This window comes from Nicotiana tomentosiformis, chromosome 5 (assembly GCF_000390325.3).
Source record: "Nicotiana tomentosiformis chromosome 5, ASM39032v3, whole genome shotgun sequence".
In the NCBI taxonomy this organism is placed as follows: Eukaryota; Viridiplantae; Streptophyta; class Magnoliopsida; order Solanales; family Solanaceae; genus Nicotiana; species Nicotiana tomentosiformis.
In genome coordinates, this window is record NC_090816.1 from 6,323,234 (window position 1) to 6,339,739 (window position 16,506).

Consider the following 16,506-nt stretch of genomic DNA (forward strand, 5'->3'; position numbering starts at 1 on the left):
TTGAGGCCATGACCTACCACCATAAGTTTTTTTTATAGATGCTCATTAGAGGTGGAGTCAAGATTTAAAATTTATGGGTTCGAAATTCTAGTTTTTTAAGTTATTGGGTTCTAATTAAATAATTTGTATATAGTTTAATAAATTTCTTAAGACAAATATAGGGGTCGGAAAGGACAGCATGGAAATATCAAAAAAAATTAAAGTCATTGCCTGTAAATTTGTACAGATATAATTGACTGCAATTATTTTTGGTCTCCATTCTCTAAATCTTCACTATTCTTCTAGATATGTTTAATATGATAAGTTGTACTATTATTTTCTTTATTTTCTCTTATTCCCTATTCATGTATAAACTTATATCTATCTGTTAATGACATTAGACTCTTCTTTCTGCAAGTATTCTCTTTCTGAACTTTGACTTTATTTAGTGTCCGCTACTTCCTATTATTTCTCCTTCAAAATTGTGTCTTTTGCTTGCCTTGGTGTAACTGCATGAATTCGTGACGTATTGATCAATTCGTAAATAGCAGCCCTTTAGAGTAGCTACTTGATGTCATTTCTATGCAATTTTGGGCTCTAATGTTCCAGGTGACAACAGTGGAACTTAGGTGGTCCATGGCGAAGCTAGAGATTTCGCTAAGGATATTCCAAATTTAATTATATATACATATATCATCAAGATATAACCTTCCTTTCGAACGAAGTTATCTTCGAAGAACAAGATAAGCGTGCTAGTCACTCCTCTTGCATTCAAGGTGTATTTCGAGATCATGATTTTTGTTACTCTCAAGTCCTCAATTTTCCGACGAATTTTTTTTATACATAAAGAACTGTAAAACAACCAATTTTACTATCCTCTAAGAAGTTCTCGAGGATTCTAATTTTTATGCCTTTTTATTTTTGTACTATCCTCTGAGAAGTTCTCGAGGATTCAAAGATTTACTTTTCGTTTATGTTGTACTCTAATTGATCGTCATAGTTGGAATCATGTTTGTATTAATGTAATAAAGTTCTATGGTTATGGGGAAAAAATGAAAGTGGCAAATGCGATGATAGGTGAAAATAAAAATTGTGGAAATCAAAATTTTCTTTTGAAGGTGGTAAAGCTATGGTATCTGGTGAAGCAGGTATGATAATGGTGATTTTTGAGGTTGTTGATAATGGAGGCACGAGAGAAAGAACAGAGAAAGAAAAGGAGAAGATTGAAAAAAAAAAAAAAAAATTAGTGGTATAAAGCATTGAGATGAGTATACTCCACCACAACATAGATGTGGTTGTGACATTTTAAGGGTAAATTTATTCCATTTTAAAATAGTTGAAAATTCGACTATAGATCAGGGGAGCACTTATAGATTTTCACATTTTTTTATATATAAAAAACTTTTAAAAACCCAATTTTCACCCATCATAGCAAGCAGAGTCTTCGAAAATTTCGGCAAAATTTTCCCTGAAACTAAGCATCATTTTTGTACCTGTCTCATATTATCCAAACTATAGCACTTAATAGTCCCAAGAGTCGCAATCATTCATTTCACACGGAATAAGCAAGATGGTAGACTAGCAAAATATATATAACTGTGTTATATAAATATATAACACAACTTTTTTTTCTTTTTTTTTCGGAAGAGTAAGATAGTCTAATGCATTACAAAATTACAACCACACATAAGGTTCATGGATAAATCCAACAAAGAGTTTTCAATAACTGTCAAACTGAACATAACAATAGAGAAAGAAGAAGTGGAACCAGCATTACTCATGGAAGGAAATGCACGGCTCATCACTAAAGTACCCTGGCTCAAGTCTGCGGATCGGAATCAACACTTGCATCTGTAGACATAAAAGTAAGGAATGAGTTTACTGACTCAAACAAGTGATAACCAATTCTTAACGGGATAAGGGTTTCCGAAAACGCCATAATATGCAACTTCCAAGATTTATAGGATTCGAATGTTTATGCAACTTCCAAGAATAGCCAATCAAGAATCTGTGATCTCATATCTAGAAGGATTAACAGGAAAAAGATCCTATCGTGCAAAAACCAATTTCGTATAGAACCTTTACAAGTCACACAAGCAAATCAGCTATCACACTACCCCATTATAGAGAGAAACCAAAAGAAACAAGACTCAAAACATCAGAATTCTGCTATTTATCCTTGTTTACAACATTAATAGAATTAGTGAGTTTATCAAAGATTTTGAATCTATCTAAAAAGTTACATCTCCGTCATCTATCATACAAACCAATGGTTATGTATTTATATTCACTCAAAGTACTTCAAATTCAAGCCAAAATCGTTCAGATTTCACCGCCACGAAGAAACTGGATTCTACGAATTTAAAAGTACTAAAAGTTCATGTATTCTGTTGAGGTTTTTGTTTTTTTTAAGATGAAATAGTCTTAAAATGAGGGTGAATGGGAAATGGAGGAAAAATGAAATTTTTGAGTAAAATTTTAAGTTTCCCCCTTTTGACAATGAGACATTGTCCCATATTGGAAGAGGAAAAGATTTTTGGTGGGTATATATATAATTGCTCTTCTTGTAGCTCTTAAAGAGTTAAGAAGAAGCAAGCCTCGCGCCGTCGTCGTCGTCGCTCGCTCGGCTCGGCTACGGTGGGTTCGGCTTCGGCTTCGGCTTCGGCTTCGGATTCGGCGATTGATTGATTAATTTTTTGGACCAAATTTATTTGTTAATAGTAAATATTAACGTAAGATTATCCGCATTTATAACGGATATTTTCCAATCCGTGTATTGACCACAAGGCAGCCGCCTAATGCTCTTCCCACCATAAATGTGCTTGCTCCACAAACAAGCTAATACTTGCTCCACCATGGAGGGTGGACGATTGTTCTTCTTCAACACTGGCTGCTATATATATGTGCAGCAGCTGTTGAAGAAAGACACACAATTCACAAGACAAAATCTGAAAACGCTCAACAGATTTGGCTATACATTGCACTCCTTCCTCTCAGCATTTCCATACGATTTTCTGAGTTTCTACTCCTTTCATTCTGCATTGTTTTTAACTTCAAACAAAGCAACTGTAAGTGTGATTTGCTACCGAACTTTGTGTTCGCTGAAACACTGGGGTTTGAAGTACCGCTACACTAGTGTGTGATTCGTTCTATCCTGGGAGGAAATAATCCATTACCTTGGGTACTAGGAGGGGGTTAAATTCCTTAAGGAAACACTGTGAATTCAGTGGGCTCGAATTAATTACTGTTTCATTACGATACTTATTTTTTTCAGAATTATTATTTACAAATACAGCAATATTGGCGGGACTAACAATCTTAAGGAATTTAATATTTATTTCTGTATTTGTGTTATTCTTATTATTCTGCAAACTAAAACCTTTGTGGTTTTGTGTTCTCCCGTTTTGGAGAGTAAAGCCTTCGTGACGTTTTGTTGGAGATTAAAATCTACGTGATTTTTACTCCAGTTTGAAAACGTTTATTAAACGTTTGTTTGTGTCATTCTTTTACAGATTAAATGACGACTGAAAGCGAAAACCAAACTGTTCCGATGGTGACTGCCAACGCATCTACAAGCCGAACACCGGCGTTGGCACCGGCAGAAAAACCCGAAAAATTTTCTGGGATTGATTTCAAGCGCTGGCAGCAGAAGATGTTCTTCTACTTAACTACGTTATGTCTACAGAAGTTCATCAAGGAAGATGTTCCTGATCTGCCAGATAAAACTCCAGAGAATGAACGCTTTATCGCGATTGAAGCGTGGAAGCATTCTGATTTTTTATGCAAGAATTATATTCTTAGCGGACTGGATGATAATCTGTATAATGTATACAGTAGCGTGGAGACGTCAAAAGAATTGTGGAATGCACTTGAAAAGAAATATAAAACTGAAGATGCCGGGATGAAGAAATTCGTTGCCGCAAAATTTTTGGACTACAAAATGGTAGATAGCAAGTCTGTTATTACCCAAATCCAGGAATTGCAAGTGATTATTCATGATCTACTTGCTGAAGGTCTTGTCATCAATGAAGCATTCCAAGTAGCAGCAATGATTGAGAAGTTGCCTCCGTTGTGGAAGGACTTCAAAAATTATTTGAAACACAAACGAAAGGAAATGTCCCTTGAAGATCTCATTGTTCGGTTGAGAATCGAAGAGGACAATAAAGCTGCTGAAAGGAGAGGCCGTGGAAATTCAACAATAATGAGAGCAAATATTGTTGAAGCTAACAAAAAGAGGAAGAAGGCTTCTGGTCCGAAATACAACCCAAGTAAGAAGCGGTTCAGTGGAAACTGCTGCAACTGTGGGAAAATCGGACATAAATCTACGGAGTGTCGTGCTCCGAAGAAAGACAAGAAAAGGGGTCAAGCAAACATGGTAGTAAACCATGATGATGTTGATAACTTGTGTGCCATGCTTTCTGAATGTAACTTGGTGGGAAATCCTAAACTGTGGTGGTTTGATTCAGGAGCCACTCGCCATGTTTGTGCAATTAGAGAAGCTTTGGCTACTTATGCTCCTGCTGGACCCGGAGAGACAGTTTATATGGGAAATGCTTCAACAGCAAAAGTTGAAGGATATGGGAAGATATTTCTGAAAATGACTTCTGGCAAAGTCATGACTTTGAACAATGTCCTTCATGTTCCCGAAATGAGAAAGAATTTAGTCTCTACTGGACTTCTTATTAAGCACGGTTTTAAGTGCGTTTTTGTGTCCAACAAGGTTGTCATTAGTAAGAATGAAATATTTGTAGGAAAATGTTACCTCACCGAGGGCCTTTTCAATCTGAATGTAATGGTTGTGGAAAACAATAATAATATTTCAGCTTCTTCTTACTTACTTGAGTCAAATGATTTATGGCATGTACGTTTGGGTCATGTCAATTATAAAACCTTGCAAAAAATGATTAACTTGGAAGTACTGCCTAAGTTTGAATGCGAAAAATCAAAATGTCAAACATGTGTGGAATCTAAGTATGTTAAACATCCTTATAAGTCAGTTGAAAGGAATTCAAATCCTTTAGACTTAATTCACACAGATATTTGTGACATGAAGTCAATACCATCTCGCGGTGGAAAGAAGTATTTCATAACTTTTATTGACGATGGTACTCGATATTGCTATGTTTACTTACTGAATAGTAAAGATGAAGCAATAGACGCATTCAGGCAATACAAAAATGAAGTTGAAACGCAACTTAACAAGAAAGTAAAAATGATAAGAAGTGATAGGGGTGGTGAATATGAATCTCCTTTTGAAGAAATATGTTTAGAATATGGAATTATTCATCAAACAACAGCCCCTTACACGCCCCAATCTAATGGGATTGCGGAAAGAAAGAATCGCACATTAAAGGAGATGATGAATGCGTTGTTGATAAGTTCTGGTTTGCCACAGAACTTGTGGGGGGAAGCCATTCTTACGGCTAATCGAATATTAAATCGAGTGCCCCATAGCAAAACACAATCCATTCCATATGAAAAATGGAAAGGAAGGAAGCCCAACTTGAATTATTTTAAAGTGTGGGGGTGTTTGGCAAAAGTGCAAGTTCCTAAACCCAAAAGGGTAAAGATAGGACCGAAAACCGTTGATTGTGTTTTCATAGGATATGCGACAAATAGTAAAGCATATCGATTTCTGGTTCATAAATCAGAAAATCCCGACATTCATAATAATACGGTTATAGAATCAGATAATGCTGAGTTCTTTGAAAATATATATCCGTATAAAAAGGAATGTGAGTCGTTTGGTGAAGGATCTAAACGACCTCGGGAAGAAACAAAAGAAAGTACATGTAATCAGGAGGATCCAAGACGTAGTAAACGTCAAAGAACGTCTACTTCATTTGGACCAGATTTTGTGACTTTCTTATTGGAGAATGAGCCTCAAACATTTAAAGAAGCTATGACTTATTCGGAATCATTTTTTGGAAAGAGGCAGTCAATAGTGAAATAGAATCCATATTGAACAACCATACATGGGAATTGGTTGATCTTCCTCCTGGAAATAAACCTTTGGGTTCTAAATGGATTTTTAAGAGAAAAATCAAAAATGATGGCACTATTGATAAATTCAAGGCAAGGCTCGTAGTCAAAGGGTATAGACAACGAGAAGGTCTAGACTACTTTGATACATACTCTCCAGTTACAAGAATTACGTCCATACGGATGTTAGTAGCATTAGCTGCAGTGTATGGTCTTGAAATTCATCAAATGGATGTTAAGACGGCCTTCTTAAATGGAGAGTTGGAGGAAGAAATTTACATGGAACAACCTGAAGGGTTTGTGGTTCCAGGTAAAGAAAAGAAGGTATGTAGACTTGTTAAGTCTCTTTACGGACTAAAACAAGCACCCAAACAATGGCATGCGAAATTTGACCAAACAATGTTGTCAAATGGTTTTAAGATAAATGAATGTGATAAATGTGTGTACATTAAAAATGTTCCAAATCACATAGTCATTGTTTGCCTATATGTGGATGATATGCTGATAATGAGTAATGACATTGCCAACATAAATGCTACTAAGCGTATGCTCAATAGCAAGTTTGATATGAAAGACTTGGGAGTTGCTGATTTAATTCTGGGAATTAAGATACATAAGACTCCTCAAGGTCTGGCATTGTCACAATCTCATTATATTAAGACAGTACTTGAAAAATTCAAGCACTTGGGCTTTAAAGTTGCAAAGACTCCAATTGACGTGAATCTTGCATTAGCAAAGAATAAAGGCCAAAGCATATCACAATTGGATTATGCTCGTGTGTTGGGATGCTTAATGTATATCATGAATTGTACACGACCAGATATAGCTTGTGCTATAAGTAAACTGAGTCGATATACGAGCAATCCAGGCCAATCTCATTGGATGGCAATGAAACGAGTTTTGGGATATTTAGAACATACCCAGAACTTTGAATTGCACTACAGTAATTTCCCTGCGGTGATTGAGGGATACTGTGATGCAAATTGGATCACCGGTTCAACTGATTCTAAGTCCACGAGTGGATATGTATTCACTATTGGTGGAGGAGCGGTATCTTGGAAGTCGTCCAAACAAACATGTATTGCCCGCTCTACAATGGAGGCTGAATTCATAGCCTTAGATAAAGCCGGTGAAGAAGCTGAATGGCTCCGGAATTTCTTGGAAGACATTCCATTTTGGCCCAAACCGTTGGCACCAATATGCATACATTGTGATAGTCAAGCGGCAATTGGAAGGGCTGGGAGCGTTATGTATAACGGTAAATCTCGTCATATACGACGAAGACATAAAACCGTTAGGCAATTACTCTCTAGAGGAATTATCACGATTGACTATGTAAAGTCAAGTGATAATGTGTCGGATCCACTTACAAAAGGCCTAACTAGAGAGGTAGTTGAGAAATCATCAAGGGGAATGGGGCTATGGCCGAGAACAAGTCATTGTGGCGGTAACTCTACCTAGAAGACTGGAGATCCCAAGATCTAGGTTCAAGGAGATCAAACAAAGTCATTAATGACGGTTCACCATTGTCAAATAAAATTTTAGTCCGTTCTCGTGATGAGACAATGTTCAGTACCAAGGATAAAGCATTAAGGTTTTTTAATGATTTCTAAATTTGATACGGGGTATATCAAATAGTGTATCTACAGGATGACACGTTTAGGAATCACCTATGTAAGTGTGAAGTGTTAGCCGCTTCAAGGAGAACTTTGTAAGGCCAGTTCTCTACGCACTTATGAAACCAGGCGGTGTTCATGGCTGAAACGAACACAACAATGAGAACCAAAGACGGTTAAGGGTTGATTGTGTGACTTATGGTTGTCTAGGTATACACCAAAGATCGACGGTTCAAAGATATCAAATCTACCGATTGACCGAGTATATCCGACATAAGTTTACTACGGAAAGTTCAAAGGGAAACCTACTTATCCAGATGCAATTAATCCTTGCTTGTAAATCACACAGTTTTTTCATGCATACTTCCGTGATATAGCCATTCCCCATTCATGTGGGGGATTGTTGAGGTTTTATTTTTTAAGATGTAATATTCTTAAAATGAGGGTGAATGGGAAATGGAGGGAAAATGAAATTTTGAGTAAAATTTTAAGTTTCCCCCTCTTAACAATGAGACATTGTCCCATATTGGAAGTGGAAGACATTTTTGGTGGGTATATATATAATTGCTCTTCTTGTAGCTCTTAAAGAGTTAAGAAGAAAGCAAGCCTCGCGCCGTCGTCGTCGTCGCTCGCTCGGCTCGGCTTCGGCTACGGCTTCGGATTCGGCTTCGGCTTCGGCTTCGGATTCGGATTTGGTCAATTGATTGATTAATTTTTTGGACCAAATTTATTTGTTAATAGTAAATATTAACGTAAGATTATCCGCATTTATAACGGATATTTTCCAATCCGTGTATTGACCACAAGGCAGCCGCCTAATGCTCTTCCCACCATGAATGTGCTTGCTCCACAAACAAGCTAATGCTTGCTCCACCATGGAGGGTGGACGATTGTTTTTCTTCAACACTGGCTGCTATATATATATGCAGCAGCTGTTGAAGAAAGACACACAATTCACAAGACAAAATCTGAAAACGCTCAACAGATTTGGCTATACATTGCACTCCTTCCTCTCAGCATTTCCATACGATTTTCTGAGTTTCTACTCCTTTCATTCTGCATTGTTTTTAACTTCAAACAAAGCAACTGTAAGTGTGATTTGCTACCGAACTTTGTGTTCGCTGAAACACTGGGGTTTGAAGTACCGCTACACCAGTGTGTGATTCGTTCTATCCTGGGAGGAAATAATCCATTACCTTGGGTACTAGGAGGGGATTAAATTCCTTAAGGAAACACTGTGAATTCAGTGGGCTCGAATTAATTACTGTTTCATTACGATACTTATATTTTTCAGAATTATTATTTACAAATACAGCAATATTGGCGGGACTAACATATTTTTGCACATATATATAGAACATTAAAATAGGCCTAGAATAAGAATGTGTACTTACAAGTGAGCACGGCGATTAAAGACGAGATTCGGTTTTTTCAGTCCCTGATTGGGTTTGGGTTCTGAATGGTGACCTTGAATTTGCCTTTTCCATTGTCCTGCTGACTTTCCTCAATATTTCTGGCTGATTGAGAAACAGATTCTCCACACATGAACACCTCAATCTTTTGCAGGGAACAACTATCACCAAACTCAGAAGGAATCTCAATGAGCTGCTTGCAATTTTGCAACACTATATGCTCAAGAGATGGGAAGGCATCATCTGATATATTCCAAAGTGTAATGTTCAGATTTCCCAATTTCAAGAACTTGAGTTTTGCAAACTCCTCATCACTGACATTCCACTCTCCTCCCTCAAAAGCCTCTGAGAGCAGTTTCAAAACCTCAAGGTTTGGTAATGCTGAAATTGCAGAAATTTCAACCCATGGCAGCCGAAACTTTGATAAGGTCAATTTCTTAAGGTTCGAGGGGAAGTTAAATTCACAAGGCAGAAGCACCCGGCCTTGATAAATCACATTGAGTGATTCAAGCTGATTCAAGAAATCCAAAACTGGAAATCGATAGCAAGATTCTCCTAACTTCTCAGAATGACCCCAAGATTCCAAAAATATGCATTTTAGTTTTTGAAGGGAAGGGTAACTTCTCATTATGTTCCCTGTGTCATAAGAAAGAGATGGGGTGGATAAGGTCTGCAAACAATCTAATTGGGACAAGTTGGAATCTGAGAAGGTAAAGTTATCTATATGTGCATGCCTCAGCCTCTTCATACTGAAAAATGTATCTGGTAAAGCTATCTCACCTTCTCTTCCTTTCACTAGGAAAGTTTCTAAGTTCCAGAGCTTGGAAATCCAAGAGGGAATGACCGTCATGTCACCTTGAAGTGACAAAAATCTCAAATGCACAAGCCTTTCTATTTCCGGATGAAAGGTATTGCCAATGTTGATGCACCCCAAGTCCAACACTCTAACATGATCGACGCCCCGAAATATACTTTTGGGAAGAGGACTTGGCCGACGGCGTTCAGAAGAATATATCTTTGTGCGGGTAAGGGGAATAAATGGGGTATCCAGAAAGAAAGCTTCAAACCGCGATGCCACTGGCAAGAACTTTTCGACTTTAGATTTGTCTTGACAGAAATGATATAGATAATTATGAATGCGACATGATTTCAGTCCGCCCTTTGAACTTCTTCTGGCCTCCATTACAAGGCTCCTCCCCATAAGATCATTCAGGTAATCTTCTGCTACCTCCTCTGGTTTCTTCACCTCATCTCTTCGTAAAAATCCTTCACTAACCCATAACCATGTTAGTTTTAAAACTGAAATTTCTGTACTCATTGGCAATGCTGCAAAATATAGAAAACATTGTCTTAGATAACCAGGCATATTTTTGTAGCTCAATTCTATTATTTCATTGCAGTCTCCTACATCACGATTAGTTTCTGAACTAAATGCCTCTTCAGTAATGGTTAGCCAATCGCTGTTGTCCTCTAAATTGACAAGAAACCCAGCTACCAAAACAATGGCCAGAGGTAGCCCTTGACATTTTACGGCAATTTCCTTCCCAACTTCAGCAGGACAGTTCTCATTTGGAATTGGGGGTTTGCGAAATTCTTCTTGAGTACAGAAGCGAAGGTGATTATACTTCACTTGTAATAGCTCCCAACTCTCTTCCGGAGTCAACAAGCGAACCAAAAGAGGTTCATCAAACAATGGATCCTCATATTTTCGGCCGCTGGTAACAAGAATTCTGCTTCCATTATGATTATCTGGAAAACACCTGTGCAACTCATCAAATATATGAGAATTCCACACTTCATCTAAAACGATGAGGTATCTTCCACTATGTAACTGTTTGCGTAAACGATCAAGATATTCTAGCCCCTTCCCCTCCTTTGACTTGTAAGTATCACTGCTCAGATCAACGATAGAAATTAAAATATCTTGGGCCAATTCACTCACCTTATGTCCAGGAGAAACAGAACACCATGCTTGAATATCAAAGTGATCTGAAATTCTTCTGTCATTGTAAATTCTTTTGGCGAGTGTTGTCTTACCAATCCCTGGCATGCCAAAGATAGGAATGGTTTTAAGCTCGGCCCCTCCACGAATTACCCGTACCATTAATATTTCTATCTGGTCCTCCAAGCCTACAACTGCTTCATCAATAGTTGGAGTGCTAGGTTTTGATGTTTGACAATCACTTGGGACGTCCTTTTTTCCCATGTAGATTTGCGAAAATTCAACAATTTTCTTGAAGTGCTTTATTTCTTCAGTGACATTGTCTAAATGATTGTTCCATATGGAAGAAGGATAAAGCACGAACTTATCAACAACACACTCAAATTTGACAAATAAATTGGTCATATGTTTGCAAACATCTAACACTTCCTTACGCTCTCCTTGTTGGTCAACATTTCCTTCGAGAAAAGGTCTGAAATTTTTAATATCAAACAGTACAACTTCAATCTGATGTGCTACCGGAGCAATTGAATCAATCCTATGATCCAACAATCTCAGCAAATTCTGTGATACCAAATCTATACATCCCAAACTATCAATCTGGGAAAAGGACAATGCTGGCTTTTGTTTCTCAATAGTACCCTTTAAGATCTTTGATGCCATAGGCTCCATCTTTTGCACCAAACGGGAAATAGCAAGATCAAATTCTTTGCCCAAATCTTCATTTGGTTCTCGGTTGTCTAATGAGTTAATGAATGACCAAAACTCATTGACTACAAGATCAAATATTGTCAAGCTTTCATTATGGATACCACAGCATAAGATATATATCAGCAGTAACCTGAGCGAAATTTGGAGTTTTTGAACAAGATCGTTGTAGACAGGTAGATAGGACCAGGAATTGAGCTTAGTCATTGGTGCTTCTAGGATGAAATGAACAAAGACCACTGCAAAGACATCCAATTCCCTAGTGAACTCTATAGTTGTGTGTAAAAGTTTCAGACCTGCAACATAAGAACGGATATCTGATTTAGCATGTTGTATGCTCTCTAGCAGATCTATCATCATGAAACTAATGCAATCAGCCATATCCTCATCCAATTCATCTGCCAGACAAAGTAAAGCGATACAACATGATAATTTTTTTACCACAACTGTAAAATGATTACAGAGATTGTTGAACTCGTTGGAGTCAAAATTAGAGTTGTTTAGCATGAACGGAAGAAAACCTTTCAGAATTTTCAGAATTCCTTTGATAACTTCAAGTTTTTCCTTCACAGGAGCAACAAAATCTGCCTTGTAATTTAGCAAAAACTCTAGATTATCAACGAGGGATTCAATATATCTAGCCGGGATTTCATCAGCAGATGGAACAACACCAAATGCTCGGACGAACTTGGGAAGTAGTCTTAGAAATAAAATCATGTCTGGCTTGAGAAGCCAAATCTCTTGAAGTGTGTCATAAGTAACACGATCCTGTTCAGAGCTTCCAATATCACAAAGCAAGTGAAGGTCCCGACCGGCGTTTGTGATCAAAAGCTGGATACGATTCAAAAAATCTCTTACATCATTATCCTCATCCATGTGGATCCATGTACGGGCACTGCAAACAAGTGGTAACAGATATGTCAATTCCTTCCTAAGCATCTCTGTACAAACAGTCAAAGCCCCGTATTTTATAACTTCGTTTTCAATAAATTTGATAAGACCGACAAGATCTTGATACAAATCGTCCATGGCTTTGCAGATTAGAAATGCAGTAAGCAAATTGAAAAAAGTATGAAGGTCAAGGCTGAATGAGTACTCCAACAGCCTGAATTGTCAACCATTTCTCTAGTGTTAAAAAAAACTCCTAGGACCAAGTATGAAGCACATATAAAAATTGCCCACTGGTCCTTATTTTATTGATTTTGAAATTGAAGACACATTCTGCTGGGAAAAGTCAGTCTAGGTAGGGATTCTCTTAAACAAGAACAATAATTATATACAGACTACAGTGAAATGCAGCTGAACAAGTTGGCATCATCTGTTAATTTTTCAAAATTTAAGCTGGTAAAATAAAATATGGCTTTCTAAGGTGCTCTAACTTATGCCACCACACCAATTGCATTATGTTACTACTACTATTTGGAGCATTAGACTTGAAAAGAATCAATAAGCTCACCTTAGGTGCTGCTGTTACCACTGTTGAAGGAGAGAAAAAGCTTTGATGTATCAACTACTGCTTCTTCGTTCTCGATAAGTGGTTTAGATATTTTCGCTTATTTTAAATCAAACACTTAAATCTGTATACTATAGATATCTCACACAAATATAATGATAATAATGTTATCTCCATTTTTCTAATAAAAAATATTTAAAAACTCTTATATAACAAAAATCCTACACAAAGGAACGTTCATCTAATTTGAAACAGAACAATAAATAATCAAACAAAATAAACTCTGAAATTCATATATAATAAAATATTACAATAGCTTCCATGTTTAAAATGCAAAAAATATATTACTTTTAATATGTGGTTATTTCCTATTTAAGAAGTTTGAAAGATATACGTTTCAGAAAATATTTATCCTTTTTAAATTTCATAAAATTAATTGTGTAACAATTTGTTAATTGACATTTTAATTTTACTTTAATACTTAGTTACAAATTATATATCTCATATTTTTCAAAATTAAACGCTTAACATCCTATTAAAATGGAAACATTATCAAAGCTAATACTTCTGTGAGATTTCATATTACAGAGGGTGTAAGAGTTTGATTGTAAAATGCAGGTGGTGTATTTGCAATTGAATCATATTATAAGAGTGTTTAGCATATTTTAAAACTAATATTAACAAAAATCACACATTTTATTAAATTAAAGATCAGAAAAAGCTGAGTGGAATAATATTAGGTTCAAAGCAAGAAACACATATTAACTCAAGGACTAAAATAAGAATTTTCTCATTTTATATTATATATTATACTTTAATAGAAAAATTAACCTAAATAGCCACTCAATCAATAATCATGTCTCAGTCTTAGGACTTCTTGCACATTAGAAGATTCAATTGATACATAGGCACCTAATTTGGATTTCATTATTAAAAAAAAGATTCTTAACTAAGTGTATCTAAACCAAAGACAAAACATCATCACCATCCTTGATAGGCTTTGAACAGTAGAAGGAAAAGATTTTAGCTTCAGTGGAAAATATAAAAATCACCAGCTTTTGTTCGTTCCACGAGTGTTACCTACCACATTATCTCATCCTCTTATTGCAAGTGCAGAAGAGCATTTGCAAAGGTTGGAGTCAACTGAAGGTACCTCCCACATCTTCTCCCACCAATATGCCAGAGATTGGATGGTCTTAGAAGATCGTATGAGCGAGTAGACGACGTGCTCCAGTTGCCATTCAGCCAATAAGTTCTCTGCCATGAAAAGCATACCATATGAGTGGAACAAGTCTCTAACAGGTCTCTCAACTTTCTGCTATTTCGTTACAGTTCTTATTTATCTGAGTTTTAATAGTCTATTGAGGCTAACATTTAATGTAAATGGCTCTTATTAGTTGCCAATACCAGTAGGATAAATAATTGTGTACTAATCAAAGATGCAAGCGCATTAAAATTCATAGGACAAATACCATATGTTTAACTCAAATGAATATTCTACTTAATTCTTTTTGATTTGCCATAAACCAATTAAGTTTAACGGGGTTAAAATTAGTCACTGGCCTTATTAGCCTCAATATAAGGCTTGGGTAGACTCTATTCTGTATTATCACGACTCAACTAGCGGTTGTGCACATAGGAGGGCTTCACCCACATAGCAAGCCTTTGAATCTTTAAAAATTTCGACAAAATCTTGCCTGTAACTGAAACTAATTCCGTTTTTGTACCTGTCTCTATCATCCAAACTACATCACTCAACAATCCCAAGAGTCACATCATTCATTTCATGCGTAATAAGCAAGATGCTAGACTAGCAAACTATATATAACACAATCTCTTTTTTCCCCTTTTTTTAAACACAGTCTACAGCATTACAAAATTACAACCACCCATAAGATTCGTGGATCAATACAACTAAGAGTTTTCAATAACTGTGTAACTGAAACATAACAACAGAAAAAGAGGAAGTGAAACCAGCATCACCCATGGAAGGAAACGTGCGGCTCAGCACTAAAGTAGACTGGCTCTAGCTCAAGTCTCGGTATCGGAATCAACACTTGTATCTGTAGACATAAAAGTAAGGAATGAGTTCACTGACTCAACAAGTGATAGCTAACTCATAACGGGGTAAGAGTTTCAGAAAACACCATAATATGCAATATAAGTAACACGATAATCTTTAATAAACACATTGCAGTGGCGAAGTTTCAGTTTGCTAATTGTGTCTGATATCTCTGTTCAAGATTACTACTTGTAACAATTGAAACCACTCCCCCCTCCCCCCACCCCCCACCCCAAAATAAATAAATAAATAAATAAATAAATAAATAAAGGATTAGTTAAAAAGAAAACCTTCAAAACAACATTCTAGAATTTAAAAGACAAATCTAGTCCACTTATAAAGATTAAGAAAAGAGAAAACGGCCAAAATTATTCTTGAACTATTGAAAATAGAATAATTATGCCCTCTGTTTGAATTTGGTCCCAAAAAAGTCCGTACCGCTAGCCCATTGGAACACTTATGCCCCTCAAAACTAACGGACTCCACATCAGCCTTTTCCTTCTCTTCCCCATATCTATGAAAATTGAATCTAAGAAAGAATAAAAGATTCTAATCAATCTCACCCTATACATCTTCACTCAGATTACTCTTCATCATCATATCTAAATCATCTTCTTTCCTGTACCCGCAGCCAAGGTTGCCATCAGTTCCATTCATTTACTCCACTTTGAACTCCACACAGAAATTCTCTCAAGCACCTACTGTGCAACCACTTTTAAAGGCCACTCCTCCTATGATCAATCCTGGAAAACTTGGCTGCGAGTACAGAAAATCATTCAACAGAAATCCATAGTCATATTTGGGAATAAGCTCTTCAGTGCTCACAAAGATCACAAATTTCGCGTCTGGAAAATTGACAACGACACACCAAATTTTAATCCAACCAAGTTAAAGATACTGTACGAAAACTACTCCAAATATTGATCAACTGATTTAATTTAAAAAATGTGTTTATCAGAATAATATCCAGCCTTCAAATATTGAAACAAAACTTTAAAAGCCTGTTTATAGTATATATACACCTGATTGAGCTCGGAAATAACTTTGGATATATCATCAGGAACGGAGCCACAAGCCTGCGTTTGAATATCATCACTATTCAACTGCTCCAGCAAATTCTTTAACTGTAATCAGACAAAAACATACGGAACAAAATAAGTTTTTGACATAATGTTAACAACTTTCAGTTAGGCATATTCACAAACAGTTTGAGAACCGTACGTTGGTCAAACTAATAAACAGATGAAAGTTCGAAAATGAGTCTTTTCGAATTTGAAAATTAAAGATGAATGAGTTGATGAATTAATTTACTAATGTCTTGGAGGGCAGATCCACTATTTTGAAAGTTGCGG

The 16,506-nt window shown here is 36.5% G+C and overlaps 1 protein-coding gene across 16 annotated transcripts; it reads right to left on the bottom strand.

Annotated features, from left to right (window-relative positions):
* Positions 1-1,560: 1,560 nt before the first annotated feature.
* On the bottom strand, positions 1,561-16,506 carry LOC104108697 (putative late blight resistance protein homolog R1B-14). 16 transcript variants are annotated; one of them, XM_070201947.1, is made up of 6 exons: positions 16,376-16,506; positions 16,177-16,278; positions 15,718-15,910; positions 14,177-15,155; positions 8,972-12,534; positions 1,561-1,830 (listed from the first exon to the last, which is right to left on the bottom strand). In XM_070201947.1, exons 4-5 carry the CDS (start codon positions 14,179-14,181, stop codon positions 9,009-9,011), a joined length of 3,531 nt encoding a protein of 1,176 aa, XP_070058048.1. In that variant the 5' UTR covers positions 14,182-15,155; positions 15,718-15,910; positions 16,177-16,278; positions 16,376-16,506; the 3' UTR covers positions 1,561-1,830; positions 8,972-9,008. The 16 variants fall into 16 exon arrangements, 13 of the variants coding, with proteins under 13 accessions (XP_070058048.1, XP_070058043.1, XP_070058046.1 ...); XM_070201942.1 differs by having other exon boundaries at positions 15,718-15,773; positions 15,857-15,910; positions 16,177-16,454; XM_070201945.1 differs by having other exon boundaries at positions 14,177-14,349; positions 15,076-15,155; positions 16,177-16,454.

What these genes read in the sequence shown, in the direction of transcription:
- LOC104108697 (XM_070201938.1), bottom strand. Translation starts at nt 12,668, where the DNA reads ATGGACGATTTGTATCAAGATCTTGTCGGTCTTATCAAATTTATTGAA.